The sequence below is a fragment of the Myotis nattereri genome (assembly GCF_964212035.1).
Source record: "Myotis nattereri genome assembly, chromosome: 2".
Taxonomy (NCBI): Eukaryota; Metazoa; Chordata; class Mammalia; order Chiroptera; family Vespertilionidae; genus Myotis; species Myotis nattereri.
The window spans coordinates 97,425,835-97,443,715 of NC_138076.1; the positions used below are offsets into that span (position 1 = coordinate 97,425,835).

Here is a 17,881-nt window from a genome sequence, read left to right on the forward strand (position 1 = left end):
TGTATAGACTAAGTACATAATTTACTCTTCATTTGATGATGCAGTACAGTGGTTCCCTCTCTATGTGGGGGAATACCTTCTAAGACCCCCTAGTCAATCTCTGAAACTTTGTATAGTACTGAACCCTATATGTATAGTTGTCCCTTAGTATTTCCAGGACCCTTCCACCAAAATGTGTGGATGCTCAAGTCCCTATATAAAATGCCACAGTATTTATACATCCTTCTGTAAACTTTAAGTCATCTCTAAATTACTTATAATACCTAAAACAATGTAAATTTTATGTAAATAGTTGTCACACTGTATTGTTTAGGGAATAATGACAAGAAAAAAAGGATTGGTCTAAACACATAGTACATATCAGACACAGAGGGCCAACTTTACTGTTTTTCCCTGTACATACATACTATGATAAAGTTTAATTTATAAATCAGGCACATAAGATGTTAACAACAATAACTAATAATAAAATAGAACAATTATGACAATACACTGTAATAAAGTTGTATGACAGTTGTCTTTATTTTTCAAGTATCTTATTGTGCTATACTCAATTTTTCACTTAAATGAAGCCCTCTTTTTGCATATCTGAATTGCCAGCATCACTACTCTTATATTTTGAGGCCATTGTTAAGTAAAATAAAGGTTACTTGAGCACAAGCACTGCAATACTGTGAGACAGTAGATTCAATAACTGAAAATGCTACTATCTGGCAGGCAGCATGTACAGCATGGAAATGCTGGATGCTGGTAGGATTCACATTCCCAGAGGGACTGAGTAGAATCACGCAAGATTTAATCATGCTACTCAGAACAGTATGCAATTTAAAATTTACAACTTGTTTAATTCTGGAATTTTCCATTCAATACTTTCAGATCACGGTTGACTGCAGTTAACTGAAATCACAGAAAGTGAAACAACAGATAAGAGGTACTACTATACCTTGAAGGCCATATGTACATGGATGCTTGTTTTATATATATATATATATATATATATATATATATATATATATCTACACTAATAAAAGAGAAAAATGGTAATTGGCGTACGGCGATACCGTTTTCATTGGCTAATCAGGGCTATATGCAAATTAACTGCCAACTAAGATTGGCAGTTAACTGCCAACAAGATGGCGGCTAATTTGCATATGTAGGCACAATGCAGGGAGGCAAACGGGAAAGCAGGAAGAAGCCCCCTGCCACTGACAGTGATCAGAAACCCAGGGGGGAGCTAAGAGCTGGGGGGCAGGGCAAAGGCCCCCCAGCCATGATCGGAGAATCAGGCGCCTTTGCCGCCCTGGCCAGTGATAGCAGGAAGTAGGGGTGGAGCCAGCAATGGGAGCTGGGCACGGTCGAAGCTGGCAGTCCCAGGAGCTAGGGGTCCCTTGCCTGGGCCTAAAGCGAAGCCCACGATCGCGGCGCCCCCCGCTGCCACTGCAGGTCCCCGCTGCCTGGGCCGGACGCCTAGGCCAGAGGCGTTAGGCCTGGGCAGGGGCGGAGCTTGCAACCGCAGGGAGCTGGGGGTCCCCTGCCCAGGCCTGACACCTCTGCCGGAGGCCTCAGGCCTGGTCAAGGGGCCGATCAGGTGATTGGTGATCGGAGGAGGGTGATGAGGGTCAACTCCTCTGGCCGAGGCATCAGGCCTGAGTGGGGGGCGGAGCCAGGGACTGGGGGGATATGATGGTCCGCTTGCCCAGGCCTGAAGCCTGGGTCAGAGGCGTCAGGCTTGGGCGGGGGGTGGAGCAAGCGATCAGAGGGAGATGGGGGTCCCCTGCCCAGGCATGATTCCTGGGCCAGAGGCCTCAGGCCTGGGCGGGGGCCAGAGCCAGTGATCGGGGGGAGGTGGGGGTCCCTGTCCAAGCCTGACACCTCTGGCAGAGGCGTCAGGCCTGGGCAAGGGGCCGATCAGGCGATCGGAGGGTGATGGGGGTCAACGCCTGAGGGCTCCCAGTATGTGAGAGGGGGCAGGCTGGGCTGAGGGACACTCTCCCCGCCCCCCCCACCCAGTGCACGAATTTTGTGCACCGGGCCCCTAGTATATTATAATACATAATATATATATATTTTCTTATACTGAGCACTAGAGGCCTGGTGTACAAAATACGTGCACGGGGGTGAGGAGCCATAAGCCCTGCCTGCACCCTCTCCAATCTGGGACCCCTGCAGGATCAGGCCTAAACCGGCAATTGGACATCCCTCTCGCAATCTGGGACCGCTGGCTCCTAGCCGCTCATCTGCCTGCCGGCCTGATCCCCCTAACTGCTTTCCCCTGCTGGCCTGATCCCCCTAACTGCTCTCCTCTCCTGGACTGATCACCCCTAACCACCTCTACCTCAGCCCCATCACTATGGTTTTGTCCCGAAGGTTGTCCAGAAGATGCCCGGTCTAATTAGCATATTACCCATTTATTAGTATAGATATAGTATGTGCAATGCACTATGCTCTGCATTTAATTACATTCTCTCATTTAATCCTTGCAATAACTTTGAGATGGTGGCTATTATTAGCTCCATTTGCCTATGGGGAGCTGAAGCTTAGAAATGTTAAGTAACTTGGCCAAGGTCATTCTGCTAGGAAGATATAGAGCTAGAGTTCAAATTCAAGCTGCTTGACTCTGAAGGCTTCCAATTTTCCAAATTATAGGTATAAAAAGTTTGGAGTTTGGGTTGAATGGATAGTGTTCCTGGAACATTCTTGATCTCATGAAGCTATTTGTAAAAGAAAGTATTTCTTGGAATTTAATCAACATATTTTAGTTATTTACCCCTAAGAACATGGGTTTCAACATCCTGTCAATGGAATAACTTGGAAGAATGTCATAGAAGGCAAAAAACAAATTCCCATCTATTTAGGCCTATGTTATCATTTCATGAGCTGTTCAAACAATCCCAATGGATTGGCTACCCTTGGACACTGATAATGCATAAAAACTCAAATGTGGAATTACATCATACTCAGTGTTGGGACCAACAACAGATGATGAACTCAGTCACTGAAATTATTTTCCAGTCTTCTTCAAGATAGCCTGCAAGACTGAGTTCCCTTCTTTCTTGCCAAGTATTTTCCCCTCTTTCTTCTAGAAAGTCAGTAATAAAAATATCTAAACAGTTTTATCTGCCTTAAACCTTCCTCCTAAAAGCATAGCAAGTCAAACAAAATACCAGTGGTGAGGATGAAAATGTTCAGGTAAGGGGTGCAGTTAGATGACCCTTCTATCCAAAGAGATCAATGTAGACGTGAAGGTGCTTTGATTACTAAGAACTTGTTATACATATCACATAGTTTTACATAGGCCCAAACCACCGTAACAGTTGGAAATGTATTTCATTCTCTATTTTGAGAAATGCATTTAGTGAGAAACGTTATATCCTTCAAAGCATCTGGAGGGATTTAAATTTCTTTATCAAGAACGCTAGTCTTATTGGGATGATGGGATGGTTGGAATACCAGTATCATTGGATATCTCTCTCTCTCTCTCTCCTTCTTTCTTTTTTGTTAATCCTCACCTGAGGATATTTTCGCATTGATTTTTAGACAGTGGAAGGGAGATGGAAAGACACAAACAGAGAAACATCGATGTGAGACAGACACATCAATTGGTTGCCTTCGCACATGCCCTGACCAGCACCTGAATAGAGCCTGCAACCAAGGTACCTGCCCTTGACTGGAATGGAATCTGTGACCCTTCAGTCCAGAGGCCAATGCTCTATCCACTGGGCCAAACCGGCGAGGACTCTTGTTTCTTATCGTAATGTTAAGTATTATAAATAATTTGGGGTTAGAAAACATTCAGAGGAAAAGACAATTTTATGAATATCATACTTTTTTCCCCATATGTCACTTGGTGACTACAAATCATCCCTATGTATGATTTTCAAAATCAACCAGGAAGAGGAGAGTTGTAATACAGAAAGACAATGCCTTCTTCAGCTCAAATGCTAACATGTAAATTATTTTGTGAATGTTAAGTTCTTTTACAATTTCCACTCTCTCTCCTCTACATTGTTTCATCCTTGTGTTGTATCAGTGTTAGAGGCAAGGAATGCAAATCATTGGTATTTTAGTCAACTGTTCTCCTGTCAGACCTTTTAAATGGTCAGGATTCCTATGCCTTCTGAGGGAAATCATTTGACAGTCTAGTCAGACATTTGGTTTATTTATATTGATTTCCTTTTTCTAACAGCATTACCATGTTCTGTAATTTAAGTTTTTTTCTAACCACTCCATTTAAATTCCTTTAGATCCCAAGTTTTGAGTGAGAGAGGGGGAGAGAGAGAGAGAGAGAGAGAGAGAGAGAGAGAGAGAGAGAGAGAGAACTCATGTCTTTTCAAACAGCAGTGTATAAATGTCCAGGGTATCAGTGTCTCTGTCCTGCCCTAGATTACACTATTCCATGTGACTGCCATCATCATAATATAAATGTGAATGTATTCTCCTTGACAGCAGGAGGAAAAATACCTAACATTGTATTTGCAGTATTCCTGGAAAACTTGGTAAGTTGCTTATACAACTGAACAAAACAGATTTTACTAATTAAAATAACTATTATCTATCAGTTCACTTTAATCTTTCATACTGAGAGAAAGTTTATGTACCAAGAATATGTTTGAACCATGAAGTCAAAAATTGACTCTGAGCCACCCACAGATGCCTGAGCTTCAGAGAGTACATATCCCACAACACCTCAATTTGAGACACCTGAAGACTTTCCTGTTCCTTTCCTTGTGGGGCAGTCTCTCCACTTCCCAACAGTATTGAACTATCCTGCATTAGCTTTAGAACTCACCTAGGACTTCAGCTTTATCATAGGTTATGCATATCTAAAGCTAAAAAGCAATAATTTATTTCTTCAAGCCAGCAGGTCCTCACTTGTAGAGTTATTTGAAGACGGGTTGTATTCTTGTTTATAATTATTAACTCTGTCCTTACACCTAGTCTTTCAGTTTTTTTGCCTGGCAAATGTGCCGCAACCACCTAATCAGGTTAGAATCTTATTTAGGTTGTTAATTTGCATAAAAAATATGTTCATCCTGCCTCTACCATTTGATTTTTTAAAGTATTTGGAGTGGAAGCCACTGAATACTTGCAATGTTACTTTCACCTCAAACTACCTACTTCCCAATTCATACAAGAAAAATGTTCAGAATACAAGAATAAACCACAGGCTCTGCACTTTGCTAAAACAGCCTTTTAAAAATGTGTTCCTCAGGGAACATTGGTCTTACAAGATGTCACTTCTGGTATCCAGTGAATAAATGGTTTCATGATGAAATATACCAGTTGAAATAATCTATAGGATTTCTCTGAGCCTTTCACCAGTGTGAATTTGCAAGAAGCAGAAGAGGATGCAGCATTTCCCAAATTATTTAACTACAGAAACATTTTCCTCCTGAATGCCTAACAGGACTTGTGGTCTTTGAAGGAGAACTAAGAAAACTGTCTCTGGATAGTCTCTATGCTATTTCTAGATTGAGCCAGAGAATTAGAGAGAATTAAATACTGAATATTTTGTGTTGATCCACCCACCCCTCCCCCAAATATTTTCACTGAGTTATAACTTGTTGTTCTGCCTCCACTTCCACCGCAGCAGGATGCTACCAAAGACTTGCTGTTGAATTCACTATAGGAATGGTTAAGAGCACCATCCACTATGGGTAGTCCCTTTACAAGATTAGCATGAAAAATTGTTCTCCTATATGAAGATTTTTGGAAGAAAATTCTCCCAAAAATAAAGTCCCAGGAAAGGTTGTGTTGTTATGTTTTGACCTTATGGACTTGGCAACTCTCCCCCTGATTATACTTTCCTTTTTGCTTAGATTAGGGAAGTTCAAGCTAAATTTGCAGACCACTTTGAATAATTATTCAGGACTTTATGTTTTATACATTTATGTAATACTAGAAGCCCAGTGCACCAAATTTCGTGCACTGGGGGGTGGTCCCTCAGCCTGGCCTGCGCCCTCTCGCAGTCCAGGAACCCCTCACTGCTTACCGTCCGCCTGCTCACTGATCCTTACCACTCAGCTTGCTGCTCCTTAGTGCTGCCACGGAGGCGGGAGAGGCTCCTGCCACCACTGCTGCACTCACCAGCTGTGAGCCCAGCTTCTGACTGAGCGGCTATCCTCCTGTGGGAGCGCACTGACCACCAGGGGGCAACTCCTGCATTGAGCGTCCACTCCCTGATGGTCAGTGCGCATCACAGTGCCCGGTCATTCTGGTAGTTCCACCGTAATGGTCATTAAGGCTTTTATCATATAGACTAGAGGTGCACAAAATTCATGCACTTGGGGGGGGGGGGTGTCCCTCAGCACAGCCTGCGCCCTCTCCAATCTGGGATCCTTCTCACAATCCTGTACTGCTGGATCCCAACCATTCATCTGCCTACCAGCCTAATCACCACTAACCACTCCCCTGCCAGCCTGATTGACATCTAACTGCTCCCCTGCTGGCCTGATTGCCCCCAAGTGCCCTCCCCTGAAGGCCCGGTCACCCCTAACTGCCCTCCCCTGCCAGCCTGGTCACCCCCTATTACCCTTCCCTGCAGGCCTGGTCCCCCCCACTGCCCTCCCCTGCTGGCCCGGTCACCCCCAACTGCCCTCCCCTGCCAGCCTGGTCACCCCTAACTGCCCTCCCCTGCTGGCCTGATTGCCCACAACTGCCCTCCCCTGCTGGCCATCTTGTGGCCACATGGGGGTGGCCATCTTGTGTGAGGGTGAGACAGTCAATTTGCATATTACCTCTTTATTATATAGGATAGCTTTCTAGTTTTATCTTATTAATTAACCTCCATTTTTCTTTTCATCAGATTTACCTTTTTAAACTGAATTGATATAGATATAGATATAGATATAGATATAGATATAGATGATATAGATAGAGATAGAGATAGAGATATATAGATATATCGATGTAGATATTAATAGATATTCTTCTCAAATCCTTTAGGTAATGAGGTAGAATGTAAATTAATATATAATGTCTTTACTCACAACAAAATCATATTCAGTTGCCCCGAAAGAGACAGAAAATGATTTTTACATGAGCCTTATTTCATTCAAATATCTGGTATGCAATTCATAGTTAGGTTTTCCTATCTTCTTCTTATACCTTCATCCCTAGTCTCACACCGCGTTCTCATCTGTTCATTTCCTTTTATATAAGAGGTTTACCAAAACCCATCATCACTTTCTCTCTTTCTAAATTTGTTTGGGTCATCAATTATTATTGTTCAGACCAGTCATGTTTCCTTTCTTTTTTTTTTTTTTTTACTCACTGTGCATTAAAATTAGCCCATAATTATATTGCTAAGGAAATGAGGAAACTTTATGAGAGTTTACCAGTGCTCACAATTTACTAAGGATTAAAACTCTGACTATAAGAGGGGAAATAAGATTTGAGAAAAAAATGAATCTCTGTTCACTTAAACCAACGTTCCAATATCCGAATTTGGCAACTGCCTGCATCTGGGATGTGTATTTATAAAACCAGAACTAATAAAAGCAGTGATGAGCAGCTATGGAAGTCATAATTTGGTTCAAGTAAATCTCTCAATTTTTGTATGTGTATGAGCATATTGCTCTTTGCTAATTCCCTTTTAGTACTTATTTCTTGACTGCTCACATTTTTACCATGTGATAATTTTTTAAAATGTTCTCCAAAGTTTTTAACTTAGTTCACTTAATAGATTTTTCTGTAACATTGGTTAAACAGTGTCCCTTATGTACAGCCCTTCAGTCACAGCACTGAACAGAGAGAGGCTCTGATTCACGAAATGTTGCTTTTTTTTTTTTTTTTTTTTTAAGAATTTGAGCAACACATGACAAATGCTTTCTCACCCTGTTTTCTGTATTCCATCTACCTTTCTGCCAGCATAATAACCCCCTAGTTCTGAAAATAGTGGAGTAACAATGTACTAAAGAGAAAGATAAATTCCAAATGATTGTTTAATTTCAGCCAACAATACACAGGAATTAACAATAATACCATCACTTAGGTTGAGTAAATTCCCAAAATGCCATTTGACTTGACGGAGTAATGAGAGAGGATGCATCACTAATGCCTGCTTCCATTCTTGGGAACATCAAAATGGCAGTTTCTTCTACTCTAGTGAAGTTTAATTCAGGGGCTATCTCTAAAAGTAGTCTCAGATAAAAAGTCCATGAAAATGCAAGTCTAACTTTCACTAAGTCTTTTAGTAGTGAAATTTTCTACATTCTGAATTTATATTGAAAAATAGGGTGTGTTTTTTTTGTCTGTGTGAGAATGGGGATGAGCATACATGGACATTCTCTGGTCCCGACAGTCCTCGCAATAAGCCAGGCATCACAATAACTCTATTTTACAGTCCTGGATTCCAGAGAAGCAAACGTTTCTACAAGTTTCTTTATAATTATAAGATATACTGACATCTAAGTACTCCACAAGACTGGACATCCTAACTTTCCTATTAAATTGATAATGAGAGCATTAAACAGATATCAAAAATGTTCAGGTAGATATTAAATGACATAATTAGCAAAACATAAATATGGGTTGTTTTTCTCTTAAAGTCATACCTAAATTTTAGTTATTAAAATTAGGTATTAGCTATGACAGAATCCTAGAATTTGAGAGATGACTTCACACTTATTTAATCTAAACCTTCTATTTCATGGAAGAAGGAAAGAAAGCCTAGAGAAGTTGTGACCTGCCCCAGATCACACAATTAAATAGTGGCACAGGTAGAACTAAAACTTGATTTTCACTTTACCATTTCCTTGACAGGTTAGAAAAATTATAAACCATAGATTTATTCCCCATTACAAAACTGCTCTTATTTCCTTTTCAGCTTCTATTACTTTAGGTTGAAATTTCCCTGCTTTACACACACTTGTTCAAGGAGTTACTGACTCACCTACAGAGGACTTGAGAACCAGAATAAACTTGAGCAATCATAATCCAACCATTTCATTTTCTCATCAAGAAACAAAGGCCCAGTGAAGTTTTGAAACTTGCCACAGTAAAAGAATGAGGGAGTGTCTCAATAGAGCCTGCATCCCTGTCTCCTTTCTTTCTGCTTCAGCAGACTTTACTTGCAATCTGGTTCATGTCATGCTGTTTTATGCATTTAAATTATTTTAAAAGTTTAGTAGCATGATACATTCTTTCACAAAGCAAGTAATCACATTTAAATATCTGCTTAGATCTGGATATATTAAATAGCATGTGGATGTGTCTAACAAATAAATCATAGCCATCAATGACATAAGACCCCTATTCTGGCCTAAAATGCTCTTTCTCCACCTCCTCAGTGTCCTCCCTCTAGTTCATTCCCAAATGCCTGTCAGTGAGGGAAATAAGGACCATTCTTATATGCATTCTCTCTCCCTACAACAATTTCCCCATTGATTCAACAGTATTGTGGGGTAGGGCTTATTGGCAGTATGACTTATGATAAACTTTTACTCTGCAAACAACACTCTATTTTAAACATTTCTATTTTTTTCTAACTGGACATAAAACTGTAGATCTAAAAAGAAGGCTAGAGAAGTTATGCCTATAGATTTTGGAGCATACCCTAAAGTGAGCAAGTTTAGATTCATCCTGTGTTTGGGCAACTAATTCTGATCCTATGCATCATCAAAGATTCCTTTATTTCTCCTCTTTGTTTTTCCTTCCTATGAGTGTATCTGCTGTTGAATCATGTCCATGCCATTCAATGATTATCTCACTGTACTGAGGTCAGTGGGGAGCAATTTACTCTTGTTTGCATTGTTCCCAACAGCCATGAAAGATCGTAAGTAACAATGCCCCAAATTATATTCATATAATGCTAAATCTTCCTTGAAAGATCTATAGCAGAGTAATGCAAACTATTTTACTGATGTGGCTGTCATTTCAATATGTGAAATACACACAAAAACAAAAACCAATGTCATTAATATGTGCTTGATAAGCTTTAATTTAATGATTATAGGTCATTAGTAAAATAACTTGGCATCACACCCTTCTGGGTACTAACAGTTTAAGGAAAGTAAAACACATAGCATGAGTTTTAAAACCACTAGAGAAGTAAAACCTGAATGGGAATTTCATAGTGAGTGACCAAGTCAGATTCTGTAATACTGAGTACAGAGTACAGATAACTGAAAAGTTTTTGGGATATTATATAATCCAAAAAATCAACCATAGGTTCAATACTTTAACACTCATTATAAAAACTAAAAAACAGTGTGGTGTATTATAGAACATGGGCTCTAGAGGTATAGTCAAATATCAGCTCTTACTACGTAACCTCAGAGAAATTACTTGAATTCTATATGACTGTTTTCTCACCTTTAAAATGGGTATAATAACAGTACTTATCTACAAGGACTTTTGAATTTAAAATAAATTGAAATATATTGAAAGCTTTCAGAGAAATGCGCAATATATTATACATGCTCAATCAACATTCTCTATTATTACTGTAAACCAGTCTATTAATACAGTAAACCCAATAAAATTATGTTGCTTCTGCTTTCTCCATGTCTTCCCATACCACTGTATGATATTAACAAATAACCAGATCCTAGTCATTGGACTACTGGAATTCTTTTATGCTTTCCTATTATCTTAATTCTCATTTTTAATTTGTAGGCATTCATTGGCTTCAAACATTCCATTGCCCGATATAAAAAGGTGAGAATGCTCAAGTTTTTTAATTTGAAAAAAATGAAAATGAAACATATACTCATAGTACAGTTTCAGTGATCATGTATATGTTCATAACTTTAAGTCCTCAATGAAAAAATAATATTCATTCCAAAAAGAACATAAATAATTTTTAGTGAAATTATTGTAAACACATTTAAAGAGATTTTCAAAACAATTTCAAAGTATTTCTATGCAATATTTCTAACATAATACACTTTATATGCATGCTGAGGAATATTCACAGAACATATATTATAAATCATTATCAAACATTTACCAAATCCCTATGTCCCTAATGATGATGGCATCTGGTAAAACATCATTGTCAGAAATTTCTAAAACAAAAATGGTTTTTATTCTAAGCCTAAAGTATTTTTAAATCAAGCCACAGGGAAATAATTACTTTTGTTTCTATTCAATCAAGACCTGCACACAAAGTTTATGGAATGACATAATATCCTTCCTGAAATCAGATCGGTATGTAGGACCAGTATCCTTCACACATAACCAGTTCCTGAGCCTTTACAAACAAATCCTAATTTCCAAGGAAACAATCTCATCAAATGCTGCTCACTAGAATTCATATTGTTCCTTTTGGAAACAGAACAATAAGATTTTCACGATTACAAACCCCAACTTCCCATGTAAAATTTAATATGCTCTTAAACTATTTTAAGTGGAATTTGTTTGTACAATGGCTCTAGAAAATAATTTGTTTCTTTTATTTATTTATGTTTTTAGAAGAGGGAGGTGGTCATAAACTTCATAAACTTACTGGGTAAGTGTGCACCAGTTAGGGACTTCCTAGGAATGTTCATCTGTCTTGTTTCTACAGACCTATCCTAAGATTAGGAGAACGTTTTAAACTATTTTTGGAGAATGATGAATTTTAGTGATGTCCAGGCTGTTGATCCCCCCCCCTCCCCCCCTAAAAAGGAACATCCAGCAGCATGTAATCAATACAGGAAGCTGGGGCTTCTGTGCACAGGTCACAAGACTTGTTTTGAGATCAGAGGACACATTTATCCTTTACCCACAAAAAACAATATCAACAAATGAGTGGCAACTACTGACACAAACATACAAAGAGGCAGAAATGTGAACCTTATTGTCAGTCTCATGCCCTTAAGACTGGAATTCTAACTTTCCCTGCCACTAAGAGTGTTCTTAAGAACCTGTGCAGGGTGGAAGTGAGTAACCCATTGCCCTACTGATTAAATAAACAAGTATCCAAGTTTCAAATGTGACAGAGTGTAAGGAACCTGCAGAAAAGCTCCTAAAATGCACACTGAGTAAGCCTGTCTCATTTACTCTGTAAACACATATAAGTTTTGGAATTTTATGATTCACTGTCCTACCGTGAAGTTTTTTGTGCACTTACGTTATGTGGCAGCTAAGTGCTGTCACTGTTTCCTTAAAACTGCAGCCTAAAGTTATTTCTAAAAGTTACGTGCAACGTGGCATAGAAATCCACATACTTTAAAGTGAAAACAATAATTTACAAAACTGAGTTAGCATGAAACTGAGCCAACAGAAATCAGAATTAGCAACAGCCTTCCACTACCGGCAACTCACCTTGTTGAATTTTAGTCACTAGCTGATGGCGCGCTAGAATCCGGCTCATCCTGTAAGGAGAGCGTCTTGTAGTCTGATCAAATCGCAAGTACATCTCCTGGCCCTCAGATGTCATGGAATTTAGATAGTAGCAGCCTGAAGCTGGGGTCCTGGGGCCCTGACCGAACATCTCGGCAGATTTTCTTTTGCCACCTCAGTCTACTCTGGCTGTTTGCGTCTGTCTCCCGTCTCAAAGAGCAAGGCACCAAGCCCAGCAGAGCTCCACAGACCAAGCGATATTTAAAAAGAAAAAGGAGTGCCAGAAGCCGCAACTCAGAATTCCAGCCCCCTGGCTCTCACGTGACCACGGGGAGCCAATCAAAGGAAGAAAGGAGCAGGAGCACTTCCACAGTCAGTCAGCCCCTAGCCGGCAGAGCTGTGCCCGCCCGCAGCTTCTATCCCCGGCGCTGGCTGAAAGCAGCTGCGAGTATTTGCCTTGCCTCCATGCTGACTGGGCGCCACGAAGCAGCACTCGCTAAAAGGGTTAAAAGAAAAAGAGAAAGGGAAGAGAAATGGCGGTAGGAGAAAAATAACCCCCAGGCATAGGAAATCTTTTAGGCTGTTAAAGCTAGAGAAAGCACATTCTTTTCTCCCAGATAGCTGCAGCGAGGTAAAAGATGAGTGTGATAAACACCCTAAATGAAAAACTACTTTGAATAAACATACGCTGCTGAGTATAAATTACCACGCTTCATTAAAAGAAATGAAGCTGTTCCAGTGAAATTGAACCTCAAGTGCTTGAACACGGGAGTAAATACACTAAACTTCTGGCCCTCTGCAATGGGAATCTGAGAGCTCTTACAGATAAAACTAGGATAGGCAAAAAGCATAAGCATATCTGTTAAATATCTGTTCTTTAATTTTCCTTCTTCCTCAATTTTTAATCACCAAGAAGGATAATTTTTATGAAGTACCTATTACACTTAGGACACTGCCAAGAATCATTGTAAAGATGCAGGTTCATGCCAAGGTACTGTCTGTGGACAAGCTGCTCAGATACAATAGAAAAGTTATGCAAAAGCTTGCAACATAAGCTTTATGTGAAAGGGTGCCTCAAAAAAAACACAAACGCAATGTTAGGGGAACAATATTATTTTTGACTCGGGTGATGATAGCAGACCACACAGAGGAGGAGACATTTGGGTGGACTTTAAAAAATGGTGGGACTCTGACAGGTAAAGTTTGGGGAGGGCTTTGCAGGAGGGTCTCTGCCCACATGTGGGAGACCAGGAATCAGAGTTTGTGTTTAAGGAAAGTGCAAATGATTTAATTTGGCCACAAGTGAGGATTCATATGGAAGTAATTAGAATTCCCCCCTCCAATTTTTCCTATTTAATATTGTGTGATGTGAACAGAAAAAAAAAGTCCATAGAAAATATGTTATTTAATATGCTGAGCCTGAGGCTGAATGAATAAAGTTCTTTGAAAAAGAAGCATATGGTCAAGTGGTTCTTACATTTGGCTAACTCAAACTGAAACATAACCTGGTCTGAGATTTATAGTCCTAATAATGAAAAGCTCTCCATAAACAGCTTAACGGGACTTAAATCGGGCCCTCAATTCTTATTACTGTGGTTCTCTTAAGGTTGTCAGCCCTAACATCTTTCCCTGAGGGAATTTTTGCTGGCCCAATTCTGAGAAGCAGCCTGTCTTTGGTAACTATCCCACTGGGTAAATGGACAGATTAATGAAGGTCTCTAAGGTCTACAATAAAACATACTCCCTCTTAAGGCAATTGTGAGCCTCTTTAAGTAATTATGCAAGAGTAGTAGGCAAGTTTAAGTCTTCAAGTCAGCATCATTGTAGAAAAAGAAAAGAAGATCTCACTGGATCCTGTTGTTCCCTTTTCATTCTTATTTAGAATTTGATCTGAATCTCTCTGTTCCAGGGCATCCTCTTAGAAAGGAATCTAAGAAGTAGGAACTCCGGTGTGCCAGAAGAATGGCATTAATGGTAGACATATTTAGCACTACACTAGAATATTAAATGCCTGTAAGGTCCATTTGTCAAGCTCAGATCCAGCACTGCTTGCTGTCTGATCAGGATGCTGTCAGCCACTTTGTCTACGTGCTTTTGGTTTGATAGTCCAACACTGGGGACTTCCCTGCCATAAACCATGTATTCAAGCCAGACAGCTGGCAGTAATTATTTGTTCATTGGGAGAGAATGGAAGAAAAATAGAGAGAGAAAGAAAAGCAGAGTATGGAACTTAGGAACTTTGGCTATGTTCTGGGAAGGAAAAGGCAGGAAGTAAGGTATAGTTGTTTCATAGCTGTCACTGACACAAAAACTGGCTATTCCCAATGCCACCCTTGTAGTTCATTACTGACTTGGTTGCATTTTAAAAATACTTGAAATTATTCTTCCTAAGAAGCACTGCAGTATATAATTTTTTGAAAAATTCACAATGCTTACTTTTTGCATAATAATGAATACATGAACACATGAAAGTCCTGAGGTGTTTTGTTCTAGAAACTTCAAGATCATTAATATGTATTTTTTTATATATGTAAACACATGTAATAACATGAAACATAGTATTTCATAGGCAACTGGCAATAAAGAACAAGCATTGACCATTTTTTAAAAAGGAATTTTTACTCCCTAATTAAAAGACAATTTAGAATGAAGCCTAGTTTTTTTTAAAAAACCAGTCTCAGTTTAAACAGGAGGATCCATGCAGGATTATGTATCAACATCTCTATCTTTCCCAGGGCATGTACAAGTTTTTAATTTTATGGTTCAAGTAGTATCTATAAGTCCATGCAACTGCTCACCATGTTTTTGTTATTTTACATGACCAAAATACCATAGTAGCAGATGAAGTAACATTATTTTCTCATTAGCAATACATTTTTATGGAACCCGAATCCTCTTACTTTTTTTTTTTTTTTTCAGCATTTGGTCCCAGTAATAGAATTACCAGTAGGTAGACAGTTTTGTTATGTTTGCTCTAAATGTAAGCAAACTGCTGATAAGCTACCCTGGGCTGAAAATGCCCTCCTTGCGTCTCATTGAGAGAACTCTTGGTGAGGGAGTGAGGTCCAAAGAAATCAGAGAGGGAGGGAGTGCTGAAGTCCCAAGTGTGCCTTCCAAGACTGAAGCCAGATTTCTTCCTTTCCAATTCCTTCAAACAGAGGAACATGGATGGCACTAGTGGTTAATTTTTATCTACTTTTCCTCTTTCCTAATTTGTTCATCAAGAGCAAACTTCACTCAGTCGATTTCAGGGATGGGATGAACAGATGAATATTGGGAACTAAAAAGAGTAATAAAGAAAAGATGGAGGAGGGAGGAGGCTAACAGTGTTAAATAGCTACTGTGTACCAGACCTTATGCTATTTACATTTCATGTCTTTAATTAACGTCCATAGCCATCCTCTGTAGTGTCTTATTTTATGGAAAAGGAAATTAAGACTCCCAGAGGTAAAGCCCTGGTGAAGTCATTGTTTACCTCTAAACCAATGATATGTTAACTTTCCACTATCATACATGATGGACAGAAAAGAGGAAACTATGGCACAGAAAGGGTGCTGGGGAAATTAGATAGGGGAGAATATTTTGTAAGAATATACTGAAAATCATTTTAAGTTTATCTAATTGTATGTGATACTGGAATGTCTATATAGAAATATAGTTATGAGATGGCTAAAATTCTGTGATGGTTGAGATCTGGGTGTTTAGACGTAAAGAGACACAAAGCCAAAAGCCTTTAATTAACCAGGGAGAACTATGGTCCTTCTTAGACCCTAGTCTGAGACCCTAGTCTATGGCTGAGAACTGAACCCACCCCACCCCCAATCCTACAGTGAGGAAGCAGCTTGGCTGCTGCTTAGTTTAAGGAGTTCTCTTTTGCCACATAGGCTGTGTCTTCTGCTTTCTGCATATCCTCAAGGCTAACTCTGCATATTGTCTGTCCTTTTCCATGGCATTTCTTCTCCATGCAAACACACCAAATACAGTAAAAACTCTGAAATTTGATCTCTAAAAAAACATTTGGTATTTAAAAATTTCAAATCTTTTGATAGGTGATCCTAGATTAGCACTCAATGGAATTTTGTGTACATATGGCAGAGCGCTAAGAGTGCTTTTGCAGACGCCAGGAGTGGCTCACTGTGCTCTCATCTGTCTGCTTCTCCTTCTACTGCTTCACATATATTCCAGCCGCCTCGTCAGCCTGTTCAAAGGAAGCCAAGATAGTTCTGCCAAGTAGGAAAATGTTTGAGATACAAGTGGTAGGCGGAAAAAAGCAGGACTGATTTGAAAGACTGCTTTTGAAATTACTTGAATGCAAAGGTTGTGGGTTAATGTCATAGCCTTCCTGTGGGCTCTAAACTCATTTTGAGGATTTCCACCAATTGATTGTGATGTATGTGCCCAACTCTGTGCCAATAAGCCTTTCCAATATGCATGCACCACATGCCCAATGACCAATACAGTCAAGTTAGTGATGCTAGCATTAGCAGCCATGACCAGGACCCTCTGCGAAAGGTTTCAGAGTGGATTCTTGACTGATTCAGCTTCCGTAGCCATAGACCATGTCTCCCTTTTGGAGTCCTATCATGGCTGCAAAGACTTCTGAGTGGTAATAGATTTTCTTTATTTTGTTTCTCAGTCTTCACTACTGTCCTTGGTTAATTTCACTTTTATAGGACGCTGAGAGTGTGGCTGTGCCCTCATGCCATTCCCCACGGACCCAACCATCAGTTCCAGTTCTCATGGCCAGTGATCTGGTCTGGCTTGTCCTGGGCTCATTGCCTATACTCACCCATTCCAGCCAACCAAAATTTGTTCACTTTTCTAAGTTGTCTCAAAGATCTGTGACTGTGTGATTTCCTAATCTTCCACCCTGTCAAACATTGCCTTCAGAAATATTTTAATGACTAATACAAAACCCATTAGAATTAACAGTCATATTAATACCTATAAATAGTTGTTACATGGCAAATTAATCAGATTAGTTTGTTACATGCTAATATGGAATCCATTTATTGCAAGTACAATGGGAATAACATTTTTACATCTTGGATTTGGAAAAGACATTGAACATCTAATCCAGACATTCATCTGATATACAAATTTCTGTCAAGCCAATTAATTAATATGCTAACCACATACATGAAGTGTATTATTTTACTGAAGACCACAAATAGTTTGAGAAAGATTTTCCTCATAATTTCCACTCACTGACTCTAATTCTGCCAGTTGGAGTTAGACAGGACAAATCTATTTCTTCTTCCATATTCTTTTCATTTAAATGTCTGTAGAAAGCCCTTATAAGAATCTTTTGCAGGCTAAACATTCCTTTTCATCAAATTTCATAATTAACTATTCAGCAAGCTAACTGCTGTTTCTTAGATCTGCTCTAATATGTCAGGCTCCAATATGTCACTATCTCTTTTAAATATGACTCCGACCCTAATCTTAGAGCTGTAGATATGGCAAGCACAGTAGGGTATGGTACAATGTGTGCATACCACCTGCATCCAGGGCACTGCACTTTTGCTGATCCAATCTGAGATTAAGGGATGTTTAGTTTTAAAATCTATACTTACTCAATCATTAATTCAATCTTGACTGAATGCCTACGCAT

The 17,881-nt window shown here is 39.5% G+C and overlaps 1 protein-coding gene across 4 annotated transcripts in view; it reads right to left on the reverse strand.

The window, feature by feature from the left end:
* STARD13 (StAR related lipid transfer domain containing 13) overlaps positions 1–17,881 on the reverse strand; it is a gene marked incomplete at its 5' end in the record, with an annotated part of 302,915 nt that overhangs the window by 213,270 nt on the left and 71,764 nt on the right. For 3 of the 4 annotated variants that reach the window (XM_081083032.1, XM_081083030.1, XM_081083031.1), the window contains one exon: positions 12,250–12,418. The exons of the other annotated variant lie outside the window; for it this stretch is intronic. In XM_081083032.1, the coding sequence (XP_080939158.1) occupies positions 12,250–12,418 (169 nt within the window). Of the gene's footprint in view, positions 1–12,249; positions 12,419–17,881 lie in introns of those variants that run through there. 4 annotated transcript variants of the gene reach the window in all.